Source organism: Hevea brasiliensis, chromosome 16 (genome assembly GCF_030052815.1).
Source record: "Hevea brasiliensis isolate MT/VB/25A 57/8 chromosome 16, ASM3005281v1, whole genome shotgun sequence".
Classification (NCBI taxonomy): Eukaryota; Viridiplantae; Streptophyta; class Magnoliopsida; order Malpighiales; family Euphorbiaceae; genus Hevea; species Hevea brasiliensis.
Genome location: NC_079508.1, coordinates 41,675,869 through 41,696,592, shown reverse-complemented (window position 1 = coordinate 41,696,592; position 20,724 = coordinate 41,675,869). Strand labels below are relative to the sequence as shown.

At 34.5% G+C, this 20,724-nt stretch overlaps 1 protein-coding gene across 1 annotated transcript; it reads left to right on the top strand.

Annotated features, from left to right (window-relative positions):
* Window positions 1–17,449: 17,449 nt before the first annotated feature.
* LOC110651788 (putative receptor protein kinase ZmPK1) lies at window positions 17,450–20,398 on the top strand. The gene has a single exon (XM_021807200.2). It carries the CDS (start codon window positions 17,631–17,633, stop codon window positions 20,004–20,006), a length of 2,376 nt encoding a protein of 791 aa, XP_021662892.2. The 5' UTR covers window positions 17,450–17,630; the 3' UTR covers window positions 20,007–20,398.
* The last annotated feature ends 326 nt before the right edge of the window (window positions 20,399–20,724 follow it).

The following is a 20,724-nucleotide window of genomic DNA, read 5'->3' as shown; positions in this document are numbered from 1 at the left end:
CTTATACAGAGGCCGATCAGATTTGCCAGTATTTACTAGTCACCTCTGCAGTTGTATTTCTTTTTGGTAGGGCCCATGTATGTCTAGATTTTGTACTTTTTGTTCATTGTACATAAACACATGATGTATTCTATTTTGAGATTGTAATGTAAACTTGTAATTTATTATCTATGAATTTCTATATAAATGCAATACATGATACTTTTTGAGATCTCATAAATAATTGTGAATGATATGATGAAAGAGAATATGATATGGAAATGTGTGAAATGAATATGAACATGTTAATAGGTGATCAGTGAAACCTGCTAGATGCTAATAAAACAGAGGAGGCTCTGTCCGGGTCTCCATAGAAATAAGCTATATAAAAATAAAATTTTCCACATATGGAATACCTGTTTTTAAATGATATTAAAATTCCACAATGGATATGATAAGATAAGATAGGGTGCTCTGGCACCGAATATGGTACTTCTTGCTCGGCTATACAGTAGACGGGTAAGGGGCATCACATTTAGTAGTATCAGAGCAGAGGTTTAAGCGGTCCTAGACCTAGATAGTTAGAAATAGATAGATTGCATCACATGCATGGGCCTTTAAGTAGAGTCAAGGTGACACTAATGCAGATCTATTCTTTGTCTATTTTATAGGATTGATGGCATCTGATTCTTCAAAGCACGGACCTCCAGGACCGATAGAGGAGGAAGTAGAGAGTGACGCACCTGCACCTGCTCCTAGTAGGGAGTGAAGCAGTAGAGCTGAGTCATCCCGGGGTGCTGTAGGGAGGGCACAGTAGGCCTTCCTAGAATAGATGACTTAGCTGCTCTGTTAGGTCACCAGAGCTATGCCTCAGCCATAGCCACCTCTACCTCCATGACCACAGCCACCACCACCACCACCACCTATATAGCCACCACCGCCCCCATAGTCACAACCTGTACACAGATCCCCACTAGAGAGACTGCGAAAGTATGGGACAGTTGACTTCAGGGGTAAAAGGGATGATGATCCAGTCACAGTAAAGTATTGGCTGGAGATGACAGAGAGAGTATTGTAGCAGTTGCACTGCACCCCAGAGCAGTAGTTGGAGTGTGCTCTGTCACTACTATAGGAGGATGCTTATAGATGGTGGGTGATAGTATCTAGAGTGGTACAACCTGCACAGATCACTTAGGAGTTCTTTCTGGCTGAATTCAGAAAAAAATACATCAATCATGTGTACTTAGAGGCTAGAAGGAGGGAATTCCTGGCACTGAGACAGAGGCAGCTTACAGTTTTTGAATATAAGCGAGAATTCGTGAGACTCAGCTGATATGCATTAAAGTTGATGCCCACAGAAACTGATAAGTGCAGAAGGTTTGAAGACGGACTGAATAACAACATCAAGTTGATAGTGACATCTCATCACTTCATAGATTTCTCTCTGTTGGTAGCATTAGCTCTTGATGTGGAGAGAGTAAAAAATGAAGAGCAGTCCAGAAAGGATAGGCAACGTAAGAGGGGTTCTAGATCTAGTCAGTCCGATTTAGCAGACACGGGTAGTAAGAGGCCTAAGGAGTCTCAGGGTCAGACTCAGGGTCGGGGCAAGAAGCAGAAGTCTCGGTTTGCTCCAAGGAGAGGAGGAGGACAGTCTGGTGCATCAGTGGGTAGTTCACCTAGTGCAGCTACAAGGGGATCAACCCCACCACCTACTTGTGTACATTGTGGTAGACCCCACAAAGAAGAGTGCAAATTATTGACGAGTGAATGTTTCAGATGTGAGTCTACAGATCACTTCTTGAAGGATTGTCCATAGAGGAACACTAGTGCTCCCACTACTCCACCTCAGATGGAGAGGTCTGCCCCAGCAGCACAGAGGGGTAGGAGACCTGTAAGGCCTGATACAGCTGGTACATCACAGAGGCCCACTGCAAAGACAGTACAAAGGCAGGAGACTAGGGTAGCACATCGTGCTTATGCTATGAGAGCTCGAGATGAGCCAAAGCCAGCTGATGTCATTAGAGATATATTTTCTCTTTACGATCTGTTAGTGTGTGCATTGATTGATCTGGATTCCACACATTCATATGTGTGTATCACACCGCCAGTTGATAGAGGGGTACAAGTAGAGGAGCTAGAGGAGGACATACAAGTCACAAACCCTTTAGGCCATAGTGTCATAGTGAAAAAGGTCTATAAGGGTTGTCCTCTGAGGATACAGGGTTATGAGTTCCTAGCTGACTTGATTGAGCTACCATTCATGAGTTCGATGTGATATTGGGTATGGACTGGTTATCACATTATCAGGCGATGGTAGATTATCGGCTAAAGAGGATGTCACTATAGACAGCAGATGGGGATGAGATTACAATTGTGGGTGAAGGAACGGGTTGTCTTTCTACCGTCATATCAGCCACAGTAGCCAGAAGATTGATAAGAAAGGGCTGTGAGGCTTTCTTAGCACATGTGGTTGACACCAGGAAGACTAGCCCAAGCATGCAGGAGATCCCCACTGTATGTGATTTTCCGGATGTGTTTTCAGAATAGTTACCGGGTTTGCCACTTGATAGAGAAGTGGAGTTTGCTATAGAGGTTATGCTAGGTACTGCACCGATGTCCATTACTCCATATAGGATGGCACCTACTAAACTGAGAGAGTTGAAAGTTTAGTTACAGGAGCTACTAGATAAGGGCTTCATACCCCCTAGTGTGTCACCCTGGGGAGCACCAGTGCTGTTTGTGAAGAAGAAGGATGGTACCCTTTGGCTATGTATAGACTACCAGCAACTGAATAAGGTGACTGTGAAAAACAAATACCCTTTACCTTGGGTAGATGACCTGTTTGACCAGTTGAGGCGAGCTGGAGTATTCTCCAAGATAGATCTCAGATTCGGCTATCACCAGTTGAGAGTGAAGGAGATAGATGTTCCTAAAATTGCTTTCAGGACCTGGTATGGACTCTATGAGTTTCTAGTGATGCCATTTAGGTTGACAAATGCACCAGCAGCTTTTATGGACCTAATAAACTGTATCTTTCATAACTACTTAGATCGGTTTGTTGTGGTCTTTATAGATGATATCTTGGTGTATTCTAAGAATCGGGAAGAGCATGATGAACACCTGAGAGTAGTACTACAAACACTGCAGGAAAAGCATTTATATGCCAAGTTGTCCAAGTGTGACTTCTGGTTGGATGAGATATCCTTCCTTGGACACAATGTGTCAACAGATGGGATCAGGATAGATCCAAAGAAGATTGAAGCAATAGTTAAATGGAAGCCTCCCAGAAATGTAACAGAAGTCAGAAGCTTTTTGGGGTTAGCTGGATACTACAGGAGATTTGTGAAGAGATTTTCCCTTATAGCAGCCCCACTGACTAAGTTACTGCATAAGAATGCAAAGTTTAACTGGAATGATAAATGTCAAACCAGCTTTGAGAAGCTAAAGGCTATGCTTACAGAAGCTCCAATGTTGACACAGTCAGAGTTAGAGAAAGACTATGTGATCTATAGTGATGCCTCTCACAATGGGCTTGGCTGTGTTCTCATGCAAGAAGGGAAAGTAGTTGCCTATGCTTCTAGACAGCTAAGGCCACATGAAAAAAACTACCCAACTTATGATCTGGAATTGGTGGCAATAATATTTGCATTGAAGATATGGAGGCATTACCTATATGGTGAGAAATGCTACATCTATACGGATCACAAGAGTCTGAAATATTTGCAAATCCAGAAGGAACTCAATCTGAGACAGAGGAGATGGATTGAATTTCTTAAAGATTATGACTGTGTGATCGACTACCATCCGGGGAAGGCAAATGTAGTGGCTGACCCCCTAAGCAGGAAGTCCATGATGGCTTTGAGAGCATTGAATGCTCGGTTGTCTTTAGCACAGGATGGGGTACTTTTCGCGGAGTTGCTTATAAAGCCAAACTTGCTGCAACAAATACAAGAAGCACAGTTAAGGGATGAAAAGTTGCTAATTGTTATGGGCAGAACTCAAGAGGGGAAGGAGACTGACTATGAGTTGAAAGGAGTGGGTGCCTGTATTATAAAGGCAAAATCTGTGTACCAGGTGTAACACCCCTATTTGTATAGCCTGGTATATTTCACTGTTCCGGTGATCGGTGTCGGTCCGGACAATTAAGGGGATTAGAACCATACTTAAGACAACTAGATAAACCATAAACACAAATAATTAATAATGTCCAATTAGTTAAGTATAAACAAGAAAAACTGAACAGAAGAAGTTAAATGAGCCGAGAGTCACAGCGATGGGTGACCTTCTCGGGAACGACTGCGAAGTCATTTTAAACTCAAATTTCGAACCGTAAAATGTGATGCCGCGGTCCTTAGGACCCTTATGAAGAAAAGAGAAAATCACGAAAAAGAACTGTTAAGCCAGTCAAATAATTAGGTCATGGAGCCGGAAGAAATATGGAATTAATTGCAAACTGGGATGAACCGGCGAGGGGTAATTTGGTCAATTGACCCCGAGAGCTGACTCCTGACCTAACTGTCAAATAAAATTGGAGAAAAGAAAATTTCGGAATCGAGAATTAAATTAAAGAACTAATAGAAAAATAAATAGAAAAAAAAAAGAAAGAAAATGAAAAAGTCAAAAGGTGATGACATCATGCATGACCTCATGCATGATGCCATAAAGAATAAAATTAATTTATTTACTTATTTAGATTTGTGGGTCTTCCATAAGGATAAAAACAAAGAAAAGAAAAAAAAATTAAAACCATCTCATTTCTTCTTCTTCTTGGACGTCTCATATCTCTCCCTCCCTCACCACCATGTGCAACCACCATTGATGAATGCATCAAGCTTCCATAACTTGATTTTAGCCTTTCAAAATAAACCCTAAACCCTAAAAAGCTTCCAATCTACACTAGAAAAGAAGATTGAGGGAGAAGAAGAAAGAAGAAAGTGAAAGAATTGGTGGATTGTAAATCAAAAAAATTAAGGTTAGTGTTCTTCTTCATTTTCTCTTTGAATCTATGTTTAAGTAGTTAAGTTATACTTGGAAATATGCTAAAATGGAAAGAAAACTTGTTGAGGGATTATATAGAATTTTGGACAGCTAGGGTTGGTTGGACAAAGTATAAATTTGTTTGAGCTAAACATGTTTGGAAGCTTAATTGAGTTAAGGGAGCATGTTTATAAGTGTTTAATTAGCTAAATGCAACAAATGACATGAATTAGGGTTTTGAACATTAGGATTTAGAGACCAAAAATGTGAAGAAGTTATAAATGATGTCTTTGACATAGTTTAAGGGAAGAAATGGTTATTTGTGACCTAATTAAGTGTGTTAGAAGTGTTTAAGTCAAAGCCAAATTCGGATTGGGTATGAAGCATGACCAAAAATCCACTTTGAGGGACCAAAAATGAAATTTTACAAGTCCAATTGGTACGGGACCAATTGGGAATGAAAATAGGCACTAAATGACACAATTTTCATTTAGGAAGCATGCCCAAAAAGTGACTAAAACCTAGTGAACAAAGTGACCAAAGTTGGAAAATTGCAGGCTGCCCTGTATAAACTGACCAAATGAACAGTATTTGTTCATTTGGTCATAACTCGAGCTAGGCAGGTCAAAATGACCTGAAATTTTACCAGTGATTATATGAGATATAGACCTAAAACTTTCATGAAGAACACCAACCCAAATTATGCCATTAACCCAATCAAATTACTAAGCAAAGTTGGATCACTGAATCTGCAGACTGCAGATTTGCCATATGAGCAGTAAAGTTTCAATGGCTATAACTCTCTCTAGAAAACTCCAATTTAGGTGATTCTTGAACCGATGGAAACCTAAGACATAGTAGAACATTTTGTATGAAAATTAGACCAAATTATGGACTTAACTTTATCAAATTACTAAATGAATTTGGATCAAAAATCTGCCAGAACTAAAATCTGTAGCATGAACAGTACACGTGAACAGTAACTGTATTTTGGCTATAACTTGAGCTACAAAACTCCACTTGGGGTGATTCAAAAATGAGAATAAACTTAAGACAATGGGAAACATTTTCTATGAAGAAAGTTTTACCAAATTCCAACAATAAAGTGACCAATGGAACAGTGCAACTTAGGACTCCAAAACTGAAATTTACCAAATTTGCCTAAAAGACTTAGAATTTGAGTAAACAACCAAAACCAACAAGTTTGGTAACCAAAATGTGATATGTGGGTGAAGTTGGAATTCCCATAGCTATTAAGCCTTAGAAAGTCAATAATTTGACTTGAATAGTATAATAAATAGTAACCCCGAAACACAAAATTTCAAGAACGTCGAGTTTAGCACATTAGAGCTAGGTAAAAGTGAAGCTAAATTTATTTTGGATTTATGTTAAGTTCTAGTACTGAAACATTGTGAAATTGTGTGTTTCAGTTGGAAAGAATACCGGGAAAGAACCCGAGGAGCCGAATCAAGGCCAAGAGGCGACTCGCTTGAGGTTTGTGCACAACTAACTCTTTTGTTATTTTTCAATTCCAAATTGATTTGAAATAAATTTATTGTATGATTTATGATTTTTGTTGTGTTGAGAATTTTAACTTATTGAATGAAATTGTATAATTTGAATATAAATTTTCTTATGCATTTAAGGATTTATTGCATTGTTTTGAGGATTGTAAATTTTAAGTTTGATGTGTTGCCAACCTTGAGCATGAATTTATGATGATTAAATCTGTTAATGATTTGTAAACATTTTGTAAATAGAAATTGTTTTGAATATGATTTGAAACCACAGTTGACATGACAAAATATGTTGTGAATTCTCATTAGCTTGTCTAGTGAGATAACTCCTCCACTTGATGGGGCGAGTTTCTTCCTCTACAGCTTGCCGCTTGGGAATGATGTGAATGAGTACTCATATATACTAGCTAGTCTTTGTTTCTCCCTTTTAGCCTCGGTTATTGGGAGAATGTGAAATGTCTTGGTGTACAACACGGCATCTATTTGAATTTTGGGTTATGGGTTCGACTGTGTGTATTATTGGCAATGCCCTTTAAATTATGTATGATTTGATAAATTGTGATTGAAATAAATAATTTGTCAGTGATTCAAAAATTTTTGTATTGTTTCGAAATTTAAAAGAAATGTAAATAAATAGTTACTATTTGATCAAAATGTTATTCAAATGAATAATTTGCATGAATGATAATGTTGATTTCTGAAGGTCATGGATTTTGAAGAATTTAGAAATTTTAAAATTCTATTTGTTATAAATTGTCAAGCACTATTTGTATTAAGTTTTAAATTATTAGTTTGTGCACCACTGAGTTCACCACTCAGCGATAGCTTTGTATGCTGTTGCAGATATAGAGATTAGAGGAGCAGCAGATTGAGCTGCTGAGGACAGGGGAGCTACCTGCTAGAAGTTATCGGGTATAATTTATACCATGACTGTAAATATTCATTTTGATGTATGTATTGCACGTAATTGTATGACTTGTAAAATCGGTCTTGAGCAGTTTGTACAAAGTTTGTATAAAGTTGTAATAGATTTAGTTTGGATTTTCTTAATGTAAATTTCTAGTATAATGAATATAAATTGTTTTGTCTCTAATGAAATATGAGTGGAACTATTTTATTTAATCTGAATGAAATGTATTACTAGTATTTTGAGGATTATTGAATTTTAAACTTGAGAAATTGATTGAAATAATTGTGGAGTTGTTGAAATGGATTGAGTTTGATTGTGAAATTGAACTGGTTGTTGAGAAAAATTTTTAGAAGTGCTTTTTACAGGTATTTGAAGAACTGGTTTCTCAAAATACAGACAGAACTCTGTCAAAATTTTTATAAAATTTGCAAAAAACTAAAATGGACCAAAAATATTAACTAGATTTACTTTTAATCAAATGTTTTAAATACCTATTAGAAAATGCTCACCACTTGTCAAAAGTAAGAAAATTATTTTAAAATCCCTTATAGGGTACTTAATGAGTTATCGGTAGGTGAAGTTCGATAGTTCATTAGGCATTCTACGGGATCATGTTATGCCTTATAGAGGGGTAAGGTGTGACACCAGGAGATGAGGAACTGAAGAAAAATATCTTGAAAGAGGCACACAGTGGCTTCCGTTCTATGCACCCAGGAAGTACCAAAATGTACCAAAACCTTAAAACACATTATTGGTGGCCTGGAATGAAGAAAGAGATTGGTGATTTTGTGACTAGATGTTTGACATGTCAGTAGGTTAAGGCTAAGCATCAGGTTCCATCAGGATTGTTTCAACCCATATCCATACCAGAGTGGAAGTGGGATCGCATCACGATGGATTTTGTCACTAGTTTGCCACTGACACAGAAGAGGCATAATACCATCTGGGTGATTATGGATAGATTGACCAAGTCAGCTCATTTCCTACCAGTTAGAGCTGACTACTCACTGGAGAGATTAGCAAAGATTTACATAGATGAGATAGTCCAGCTAGATGCAGTGACCACATCTATCATATCTGACCGAGACCCGAGATTTACTTCGAGGTTTTGAAAGCTACAGGAGTCTTTACACACTCAACTGCACTTCAGTACGGCTTTTCATCCACAGACGGATAGACAGTCAGAAAGGGTGATTCAAGTAACCCTTAGAACTTAATGAATTGCTATAATTATTAAAGGAATGATAATAACAACCTAACACAAATGACATGAATGACATGATATGATAGGTATTGGAGGATATGTTAAGAAGCTGCATCATTGATTTTGAAGGAAGTTGGGAGAAGTATCTTCCTTTGGTAGAGTTTGCTTACAACAACAGCTACCAAGCCAGCATAAAAATGGCTCCATATAAAGTATTGTCTGGGAGGAGATGCAGAACTCCCTTATGTTGGACAGAAATGGCTGAAGAAAAGGTAATGGGCCCAGATTTGGTGAGACAGACTGAGGAAAAAGTGAAACTCATCAGAGACAATTTGAAAGTCACCTCAGACAGACAGAAGTCATATGCTGACCTAAGGAGAAAGGATATAGAGTATGAGGTTGGCGATAAGGTGTTTCTCAAGGTATCACCTTAGAAGAAAGTGCTGATATTTGGTAAGAAGAGTAAGTTAAGCCCTAGGTTTATTGGTCCATATGATGTCATTGAGCGTGTGGGTCCAGTAGCCTACAGGCTAGCTTTACCACCTGAGCTGGACAAGATTCACAATGTGTTCCATGTGTCGATGCTTAGGAGATACAGATCAGATCCTTTACATGTCATTTCAGCAGAGGAGATAATTGTGCAACCTAATTTGACATATGAAGAAGAACCAGTTAGAATCTTGGCACCGGAAGTGAAAGAACTAAGAAACAAGAGGATCCCACTAGTGAAAGTCTTATGGAGACACCACAATACAGACGAAGGGACATGGGAGAGCGAGGAGATGATGAGGCAGCAGTTCCCTCAGCTCTTCACATCTGGTAAATTTCAAAGATGAAATTTCTATTAGAGGGGAAGAATTGTAACGCCCTCACCATAGATAGTCCATACATTTTACTATTCTGATGACTAATGTCTGTTCGGACAGTTAAAATATCTGGAACTACACCTAGACTATAGTGAGGAGACATAAATTGAAGAAATAAATGTTAAGAAAATATATGAAAAATTTAGAAAAAAATAAATTAAAATTTAGAGAATTTATAAATTGGTACAAAAATAATAAAAATGACCCGATATGCATGATGAAGGGGATTTTGGTCATTTCACTCCCAGAGGTGAATTTTGACTTAAATGTCAAAATAAAAATTTAGAGAATAAAATAATTAACATAAATTAAAATTTATGAAATAGATTAGGAAAATGAGAAGAGAAAAAAAAAAAAGAAAAGAAAAGAAAGGAAAAGAAAAGAAAAGAAAAGAAAAGCTTATGAAAATTTAAAAAAATTAAGTACACAAAAATAAAAAAATATATATATATATATATATATATATATATATATATATATATATATATATATATATATATATACCACTAGAGACAAAACCCACCAACCCTTTCTTCTCCACTCTTTCTTCTCTCTCTCTCTTTCCCTCCCATGGCCAGCTGCTAGCTCCACATTTCCTCCATTCTTATTAAGCTTCCAAGCTTGATTTCCCAAGCTTCTACCCACCAAAACCCATAACTCACTTCATTAAAAATCCTCCCCACACCCTAAGGAAGCTATAGATACCCATAAAGAGGAGAAAAGTTGAAGTTTAGGAAGCTTGAAGTTGGGTCACCACAAAGGTTAGTGCTTTAAACTTTTAATCTCTTCTTTAAGCATGAATATCATGTTAAATCAAGTGAAAATTTGCATGAAATTGAAAAGAAAATATGAGGGAAAGAACCCTTGATTTTCGGCAGCTATGGAACTTGAGGTTTATTGCTTTTAAGTGATGAAAAATGATTCTATGAGAATGTGTGATGAGTTGATATATTTGGGAGTTTGATTGTGTAGTGTTTGTGTAAAGTTGAAACTTTGAAAATTAGGGTTTGTGTAAATGCTTGAGGACTTTGTGTAAATGCTTGAAATTGACCTATTGAGTTGAGATTATGCTTATAGAAGTGTTATGCATGCAAATTGAAGTAAGGAAGTTGGAGGAGATTGAATTTTGGGAGTGTTTGATTTTCTACAGGTTGGGACTTAATGAGTCCAGTCCCTTTATTGAACCATAACTAAAAATGTGTGACTCCAATTGGTATGAGGCTAATTGGGCGTGAAATGAGACTCAAACTAGCCCATTTTTCATGTAGACACCATGTCCAAATTTTGTCAAAATCACGACCAATTCTCTGCCCAAACCTGGATGACCAAACACTGAAACCCAGAAAATGACCAAATGAACAGTACGTGTTTATTTGGTCATAATTCTCTCTATACTAGTCCAAATAACCTAAAATTTATATCAATGGAAAGCTTAGACATAGGGCTGCACTTTTCATGAGGACCACTTAACTCAGTTTTGCCTTTAACCAAGTCAAATCATTAGTACAATTACTGCCAACCCAGAAATTGACCAAAACACTATTCCTTTGGTATGCTTGACCAGATTTAGCAAAAATGCCATAATTTAGTCTCCAAAGTTGCAAATTGAGTGAAACTAGTGCCAAAAGTTATATAAGACATAGCACTATAATTTTTATGTTTTGACCAAGCTCCAGAAACCATTGCATCCTAGGGAAAATATTAGCCAAAGTTAAGAATTAAAATCTGGAAATGTTAAGTTGAACCCAGAATGCCATTTGATACCCATGTGTTCATTTGGCCATAACTCCCACTAGGAAATTCCATTTGAGATGTGTCAATACGATATAGAAACATGATATTTAGGGCTGCAACATTGATTCAGACACCTTTGCCAAATTCTAAATGTAAAGACCCTAACTCACTATTGCCTTTATAGGATTAAGAGTCTAGGTCAATACATTGACCATAACTCACTACACCAAGTTTGAAAAATTTTGAAATTGTACCTGAGAGTCCCTAAGACATAGAGGAACAAATCTTATGAAGGAACCTAAGTCTAAAAATGACCATAAAATGATCAAATGACTGGTCAAAGTTTATTGACTAGGAATTGCCAATTCTGGATAGCTTAGAGGCAAATGGACCAGTTATGGTATTTTGACCATAACTTGAGTTCTATAATCCTAAATTGAGTGATTCAAAAACTGAAATTCAAGTTTAAACATAGAGGAGCAATTGTTATGAAGGAAGTGTGATCAGATAAGCATCCTAACCTAGCTAAATTCCTAGATAAAGTTAATATATCAAAATGAACCTAAATAAAGGTTCATGGAAAAATGCTATACATGATAATTAAAATACACATAAGGCTAGTTAAATATTAAAAATGATATGAATATGTAAATTGGGACTAATGTCCTATTAACATGAAATTAATTGTACCACTGAATAGTAATAGAAAATAGTGATAGTGAATAGTACTAAAATGATTAAAAATGTTTAATTACCCATAGTATACCTAGACTTATTTATTTAATTTGGATAAATTGGTATACCAATTAGGGACTACAGATAACAGTACTGTCTACCGAGAAAATCATGAACTGACAATATATGTCTGGTATGATTGTTCTACAGGCTATATGCCTACTTACTGGCCATTATGCCTACTTTATTTCCGGCTTTACAAGCTTGACAGTGGGTCTCGTGCCCAACAGTTGGCCTCATGCCTGACAGATATATACAGGGTAGACATATGGCTGTCTAACCCGTATACTCTCGTGCATCCAGCTTTTATAATTTGTTATAGGTTTCTTGGGCATTGAAAATGATTAATTAAGATTGAATATACAACAAGTAAACAGAAAAGATTCCGATAAATTAAATTGTTCCCAAAGTGCAATAAAAATGTAAAAGACCCAGAAATTATGAATTGTAATTATTATTTCAATTGTTGAATTATTGTTATTATAAATTATGCACCACTAAGCGTTATACTTAGCACGTTGATTTTCCATCGCGTAGGTACTGGAGACCAGTCCGAGCAGCCGCAGCAGCAGCAAGAGTAGTGTTCATACAGAGGCCGATCAGATTTGCCAGTGTTTACTAGTCATCTCTACAGTTGTATTTCTTTTTAGTAGGGCCCATGTATGTCTAGATTTTATACTTTTTGTTCATTGTACATAAACACATGATGTATTCCATTTTGAGATTGTAATGTAAACTTGTAATTTATTATCTATGAATTTCTTTATGAATACAATAGATGATACTTTTTGAGATCTCATAAATAATTGTGAATGATATGATCAAAGAGCATATGATATGAAAATGTGTGCAATGAATATGAACATGTTAACAGGTGATTAGTGGAACCCGCTAGATGCTAATAAAATAGAAGAGGCTCCGTCCGGGTCTCCACAGAAATAAGCTATATAAAAAAAAAATTCCACATATGGAATACCTATTTTTAAATGATATTAAAATTTCACAATGGATATGATAAGACAAGATAGGGTGGTCCAGCACCGAATATGGCACTTCTTGCTCAGCTATACAGTAAACGGATAAGGGGCATCACATTCATAGCAAATGGGGTTTGACATTAAACATGACTCCAGCTTGAATTAGGATTTTGTAACGGAGAGATTCTAGTGCATGGTAACATATTATTAAAGGTTCATTTAAGGTATTCCTTATTACTGATTGGGTAGCCATGGCATACTATGCTAGGTGTCAACCATGGTCTATGAGATGCCTGAAATGATTTAGAGAAATCATTTACTGTAAGAAAGAGTTCTAATGATATTAAGAGTTAATATCATTTCTCATTGCCAATTAATATCATTTCTCATTGCCAATAAGTAATGAGCCTAGTAAGTCACACATCTACACAAGCTAATCACCATTTAAAATGTGATTTAATTGATTAATTAAAGAGTTTAATTAATTAATTAAAGAGGTTTGGTTTGCAATAAGATTGCAAAGTCCCTAGCATGACTTGAAACCAAATCTAGGCTATTGGATGTATAGTATAAATTAAATTTATATTTAATTTGATTAAATATGAATTTAATTATGAGAAATTAATTAATAGATATTAATTAATTAATTAATTTATATTTGATATAAATTGATTTAAAGAGGAGAAATTATAATTTTGGGTTGAGAACTCAAATTAAAAGGTAAGGGCAAATTGGTCTTTTCACATGGGGCAAATTGGTCTTTTCACATGGTGACATGTGACACCATAAGATGGTGACATGTGACACCATAAGATAGTGACATGTGGCACCATAAGGTGGTAACACATGGCACCATATGATCTTGCCACTTGTCTTCCTATGATGGAAGACCACATGTCATGATTTAAATAGAGCTTGACACTTGGCTTCATAGGATTAAATCAAATAATAACAAGATGGGATCTTATGATGACATGTGACAAGAGAGTTAGTGAGGGTTTGACCTAAGTATATACAGAAAAGTTATAAAAAAAAAAATCACTTCTCTCTCTTTTCTCTCAAGTTGCCGTCACTTTTGGTGTCTCCTTCTTCTCTTCAATTTCTCAATTGATTCAAGGGATAAACTTTGATTTCTTCTTGAATTAAAATTATTAGAAAGTGTTTCTAACTCCGAATACATTCATACAACCTTCACAAAGCATAAACCCCATCTCAAAATTGGTTGAAAAGGCTTGAGAAGCCAATCTAGGGGCTACCATTGCAACTTTGGTGTGTGCTTGTGGTGGACAAACTAGAGGGACAATATTTGAGGTCCTAAGAACATCCTAAGAGTCAGATTTGCATCAATTGTGCATCAAGAGGTTAGTACCTAAAAATCACTCTTTTAGTTAGGGTTTAATTGAATAAAATATTAATTCATAATCTTTAATGGCAAATAAAATTTTAATGCATGCTAAAATATATTTTGGTATGCAATTGGGCATTGAAAATTGATTAGGATTATAAGACACTTGGTATGGTGCATGTAACCTTAGAAATAATTTTTGAAATTCAAGGTTCTAATGCCCTTTAATCCACGCTTCCACTCCTTCCCCACACACCTCAGAAAACTCCATTGTTGAGAAAGAGCAAGGATTTGAAGAGAGTTTTTTTAGAGCATTTGGAGGCTAAGGCAAGGGTTCTTCATCAAACACACATAGAGTTTATTCTTTTTCTTTTTTTCCTTTCTTTTCTTTTATTTGAGACCCATTTGTTAATTTGATATTTGGATCACTTTTATTGATTTAGAGTTGATAGTTGAGAAAATGAGTAGCTAAATTCTTAAGCCATGTTATTGATTTAGCTTGACTTGATTTTAATTTTCAAGATTTTGATTTAATTTTCTCTATCTTGCAATTGATTGTTATTTTGATATTAATACTTTTGGGTATTATAATTGATACTTAATTGATAAGTGAGTTATAATTTTGGCTAGGAAGCATTATTATAAATTTGATTTGATAGCTACCATCATATATTTTCAAGTAAGAGTGGGAATTAAAAGTGGGTCTGTGGGGTTTTTTTATAATAATCTTGCCTTAATGTTGTAATTAATTGAGTAGTTTTTATTGGAAAATATGAATTACTTCTGTTAATTACAAAGTTTGATAATGCCCCGGAGGAATTATTAGATAATTTTTTATTATTACCCTTGCAAAGAAAGTTGAAGTGATTATTAGATAAAATTAATTGAGATTTTATTAGGTAAGTGAAGTCAATATCCCTACCACATTTTTAATTGGTTTTAACCTTAGATTTTTATTGCCTTTGTTAGTTAATTTTCAATTGTAGTTAATTTCATTTTTTTAGTTCAATTTTAATTTCTTAAGTTTAATCCATTTTTATCATCTTGATATTAGTATAATTGACACAAATTTTAGTAATTAAAAATAATCTCATGAGAATAATACTTTACTCTTTATTATATTATTTGTGTGATTCTGTACACTTGTGATCGCATATCAATACTATTTAGGTTTTATAATTTTAACTATCTACAACATTTAATTCCTCTTATCAAAGCTAAAATGAGTTGATTAATGTTTTGTGTAACATATATCTAATATAAGGACTAAAGAAATTGATTTTTCAATATGCAGGGACATTTTAATTAAGTTTAAAAAGAATACAGATTAACTAGTTATTTTTTATAAACTATAAGGATTTGATAATAATTTACCTAAAAATAATTTTGCAATCCCTGAGTCAACAGTTTTCATAAATATCACTATCAGTACACTCTCCTATCAACGTGATCACTAGGGGGTCATGATTTGCTAGATTTTGATGAGTTAAAATAATTGTATTTCCTGATTAAAAGGAAAAAAAATATTATTATTATTATTATAATTCCATCACATCACGTGGCTGCTGAGTGAGAAATAGTTGACTTATATGCTAAAGCTTTGCTCTTTCTAAAATACATGGCTAATGAAACAGAAACATCTGGGAAAATATTGGAAGAGCCACCACATAAACAGTAGAAGCGAAATTATAGTACTAATGAGATTAAAAAAAAAAAATCTCTTTATACTCTGTCCGGGTATTTTTATAAAAAATGATTAAATTTTAATTTTTTTTATAAAATTTATTAAATTTTAAATACATTATACTTAGAAACAATTAATAAATAATTTTTTATTTTTATTTATAAATGAACTTTTTTTTAAGACAAATGAATTTTTATATTTAAGATCTTATATATTAACAATAAAATTTCTTTGTAAATTCTATTATTTTTTATAAGACTTGGATAAAATAAAATTTATTTTCTAAAAATAAAAATATAAAATTTATATATATGTGTGAATCCTTAGGGATGAGTAAATTGAATAATTATTATATGTAATTAAAAAGTTCTATATTTATAGGCAGTCACTCTCATTTTTTTATTCTCTCTTTTAATAAAAAAAATATAATTTATCGACAACTTGACATTATTTAATCATATAAATATATATTTTTTTTAAAACAATGTAATAATAATTTAAAATGTCTAATAGAGACAGATAGTAGATGCATATTTTGTTTCATTATTATTATTGCAATTATAAATATTTATTTCTAATAAATAAAAAAGTTTACTCTCTAAATATAAATATTTAATTTAAATTTTACATTTATTATTTTATATAAATATATTTCATTCTCACAACTTTATGAGTGTATTATTCCAAGATTATGGGGAGTATATATATAAAGATTTTAGAAAATTATAGATTAAGAAGTTTGAATTAGTATGGATCAATAGCTGACATATATTTTTCTTAGTAATGAAGAAGGAAACATGAGACTTAGATTTTTAACATCAATTTTGACTTGAAAAATAATATAAAAGTGGTAAAAATTATAGAATTTATTATGAAAATTATCATAAAGGGCCAATGGAAAGAGAGGATATATAATAGTCGATAATAGCAAGATTGGGAGTTGGAGAATTAATTGCGATAACGTCTGCTAATTAATGGGAGGAATGGCGCACCAAATCATATATATATATATATATATAGTAGTTGGAATTTGCTGCATATCATTCAATTTGCTCTAATTTATATTTTATTTGGACAGAGCCGCCATCAACTTACAGCTTATAATAATTCATCATGGTGCCGTTTGATGGATTGTAGAAAATTAAAAATTATTAAAAAAAAAAATTATTATGCATATTTTGGTGAATTTCCATGTTAATCATTTTGTTTATATTTATATTTTAAATATAAATTATTCATATGATATCATTATGCACAAGGCCCACAAAAAGTATGATTATTATTTATATTAAAAATATAAATAGAAAAAACAATATATATATATATATATATATATATATATATATATATATATATATATATATATATATATATATATATATATATATATATATATATATATATATATACACACACACGCACCCATAAGCTCATTCAACACTCAATCGTGGCTAAATTTGTGTTCGTTTTATTATTTAATGATGACATCTTTTACAAGGCCGTCAAATGAACGTTAATTTCTTTTTTCATTACTCTCCAACGACTGATTTTTCAATAGAATTGAAGAATCTTTCTAGTCAAATTTAACTCTAGATTAAATTTTCAAGAACTATATCATACTCAGTCCCTTGTATAAATAACCAATGTTATCATAGTTTTGGAGGAAATCGCAACACTTATTGCTTGAGCTTTCACAAAATCCATGGCAATTCCATTTTTAGTGCTTGCTCTGCCTTTAATTCTATCCTCTCCATTCCTGTCTTCAGCTTCTGATACTCTAAGCAAAGGCTCATCTTTATCAGTGGAGAACGCAAATGATGTTTTGATCTCACCAAGTGGCACTTTCACTGCCGGATTCTTCCCCGTTGGCAAAAACGCTTACTGCTTTGCCATATGGTTCAATGAACCCTTCTGCAACAATAATTGCACCGTAGTTTGGATGGCAAACCGTGACCATCCAGTTAATGGGAAACGTTCAGAGCTCTCTTTGCTAAAATCTGGTAATCTTATATTAACTGATGCTGATCCAGTCACAGTTTGGGCTACGGACACTGTTTCAGAAACTTCAGTGCATTTACATCTTCAGGACAGTGGCAATCTTGCACTGCAGAACTTAGAAGGTGAGGTTCTTTGGCAAAGCTTCGATTTTCCCGCGGATACTCTGCTTCCTCTGCAGCTACTTGCCAAAGATAAGCAGCTTGTGTCCTCAAGAAGTCAAAGCAACTATAGTTCAGGATTCTTTAAGCTTTACTTCGATAACGATAATGTTCTCCGTCTCCTTTATGATGGCCCTGATACTTCAAGCATTTATTGGCCGGATCCTGAGCTTTTGAGCTGGGAAGCTGGTAGATCTACTTACAACAACAGTAGAACTGCAAGTTTCGATTCTTTGGGGAATTTCAGTTCATCTGATAATTTCAGTTTTATGTCAGCAGATTATGGGATGACAATCCAGAGAAGGCTGACCATTGATTTCGATGGTAATCTTCGATTGTACAGTCGAGAAGATAGGAAAGACAAATGGACGGTTTCATGGCAAGCCATGTCTGAACCGTGCAAGATTCACGGAAGTTGTGGACCTAACAGTATCTGCAACTATGTTCCTAGCTCTGGCAGGAAATGTTCCTGCCTTCAAGGATTCAAGATGAAAGATGTAACTGACTGGTCTTTGGGTTGTGAACCAGAATTCAATCTTTCTTGTTCAACAAGTGAGACAACTTATCTTCGACTAACTCATGTTGAGTTTTACGGGTATGACTTTGCCTTCTTTCCAAATTACACATTAGATATGTGTGAAAATCTATGCTCTCAAAGATGTGATTGCAAAGGGTTCCAATTCAAATTCATCAAGCACGATTATCCTAGTAACGTTCCTTATTGTTTCGCAAAGACACTGTTACTAAACGGGCGTCTTTCACCGAATTTTGAAGGAGATCTTTACTTAAAAGTGCCGAAAACAAGTCCCTTCTTCCATCAGCCTGTAGAAGAATTAAGACTAATTTGCTCTGGAGAAGTTGCAAAGCAGCTTGGCAGAGTATATGCAAAACACCATGAAAATGGATCCCTAAAGCTTGTCCTTTGGTTTGCTTTGATCATTGGAGCAATTGAGTACTTTTGTATTTTCTTGGTATGGTGTTGCTTGATCAGAACGCACCAGGACATGGGTGCAGTTAAGCCAGGTTACCTTCAAATTGCAACAGGCTTTAGAAAATTCACCTATGCCGAGCTGAAAAAGGCAACTAGGGGTTTCAGGGAAGAAATTGGAAGAGGAGCTGGAGGAATTGTCTACAAAGGTATACTTTGTGATCATAGAGTTGCAGCAATAAAGAGATTGATCAACGAAGCTAACCAAGGAGAAGAAGAATTCCAGGCGGAAGTTAATGTCATTGGGAAGCTTAATCACATGAACTTAATAGAAATGTGGGGATATTGTGCAGAGGGAAAGCAGAGGCTTCTGGTTTACAAGTACATGGAGCATGGATCATTGGCAGAAAATCTCTCTTCTAATGCCCTTGATTGGGAAAAGAGGTTTAGCATTGCCTTGGGTACAGCCAAAGCTCTTGCTTATTTACATGAAGAGTGCTTAGAGTGGGTTCTACACTGTGATGTGAAGCCTCAAAACATACTCCTAGACTATGATTACCAGCCAAAGGTGTCAGATTTTGGCCTATCTCATCCACTGAAAAGAGATAGCCATGAAATTTCAAGGCTTTCAAGGATAAGAGGGACTAGAGGTTACATCGCTCCAGAGTGGGTTTTGAATCTGCCAATCACATCCAAAATAGATGTTTATAGCTATGGAATGGTCTTATTGGAGATAGTAACTGGAAAGAGCCCAATAGCAGATATAGAGGACAGAAGGCTGGTTTCATGGATGCAAGAAAAGATTAAAGAAGCTAATGATATAGATTTGATGATGGAAAAGATTGTAGACCCTAAATTAGCAGGAAAATATGACAAGACCCAGATGAAAATTCTTGTTAGGGTGGCCCTAACATGTGTACATGAAGACAAAGATGCAAGACCCACCATGAGAAAAGTTGTTGAGATGCTTCTGCAATCTACCATTCAACAGTGACTGTCTGCATTTTCTATTTCTATGTTCACAGATTATGTAAGCATGTTTCTAGAGCTAGATTGTATTTACATTAGAGATTTATAGCGAGCATATTGGTATATAATAATAAATAGTTAGTCACTAAAGTGGCATATTAAGGTTATGCTAATACTTGAAAGCTTAAGGAGGGAAATATTTTAGCCCTTGGGGGTGCAGTAGTACAAATAGATGAAAGAAACTAATAACTTGACTCAATAGCATTGAAATTGTTTCCAGAGACGTGAGTTCAAACTTCAGTTAGAGCTCAATTAACAGAAGAAAATAAATTGAAAGGAGGTAGAACATTTTCTTGTGCTCTCTATATAAATATTGTTTTATACAAGGAAAATACCAATCCTTTTAAATTGAGGAAAGCTATTGAGATAGAGTCAATTAAAAAGGAACATCTTTATTTACATCTGTATGATCTATATTTATATATCTATGTAAATATTACATGCAGGTAAGATTTGCTCTATTATAAAATTGATTTATGAAAAAGGAATACTAAAAAGTTGTCGAGTGTCACTCTTTTTGGTATTTCAAAATTTTCATGTGTTAAAATTATATAATAGATTATGATTCTTGATAATGCTAATATATAAATTATTAAAAACTCATTAGTTATATTTCATTTAAATGTTTTTATTTTTATTATAATAAGGCTTTTGTCAATGTATAATCATTATTGGTATATTAT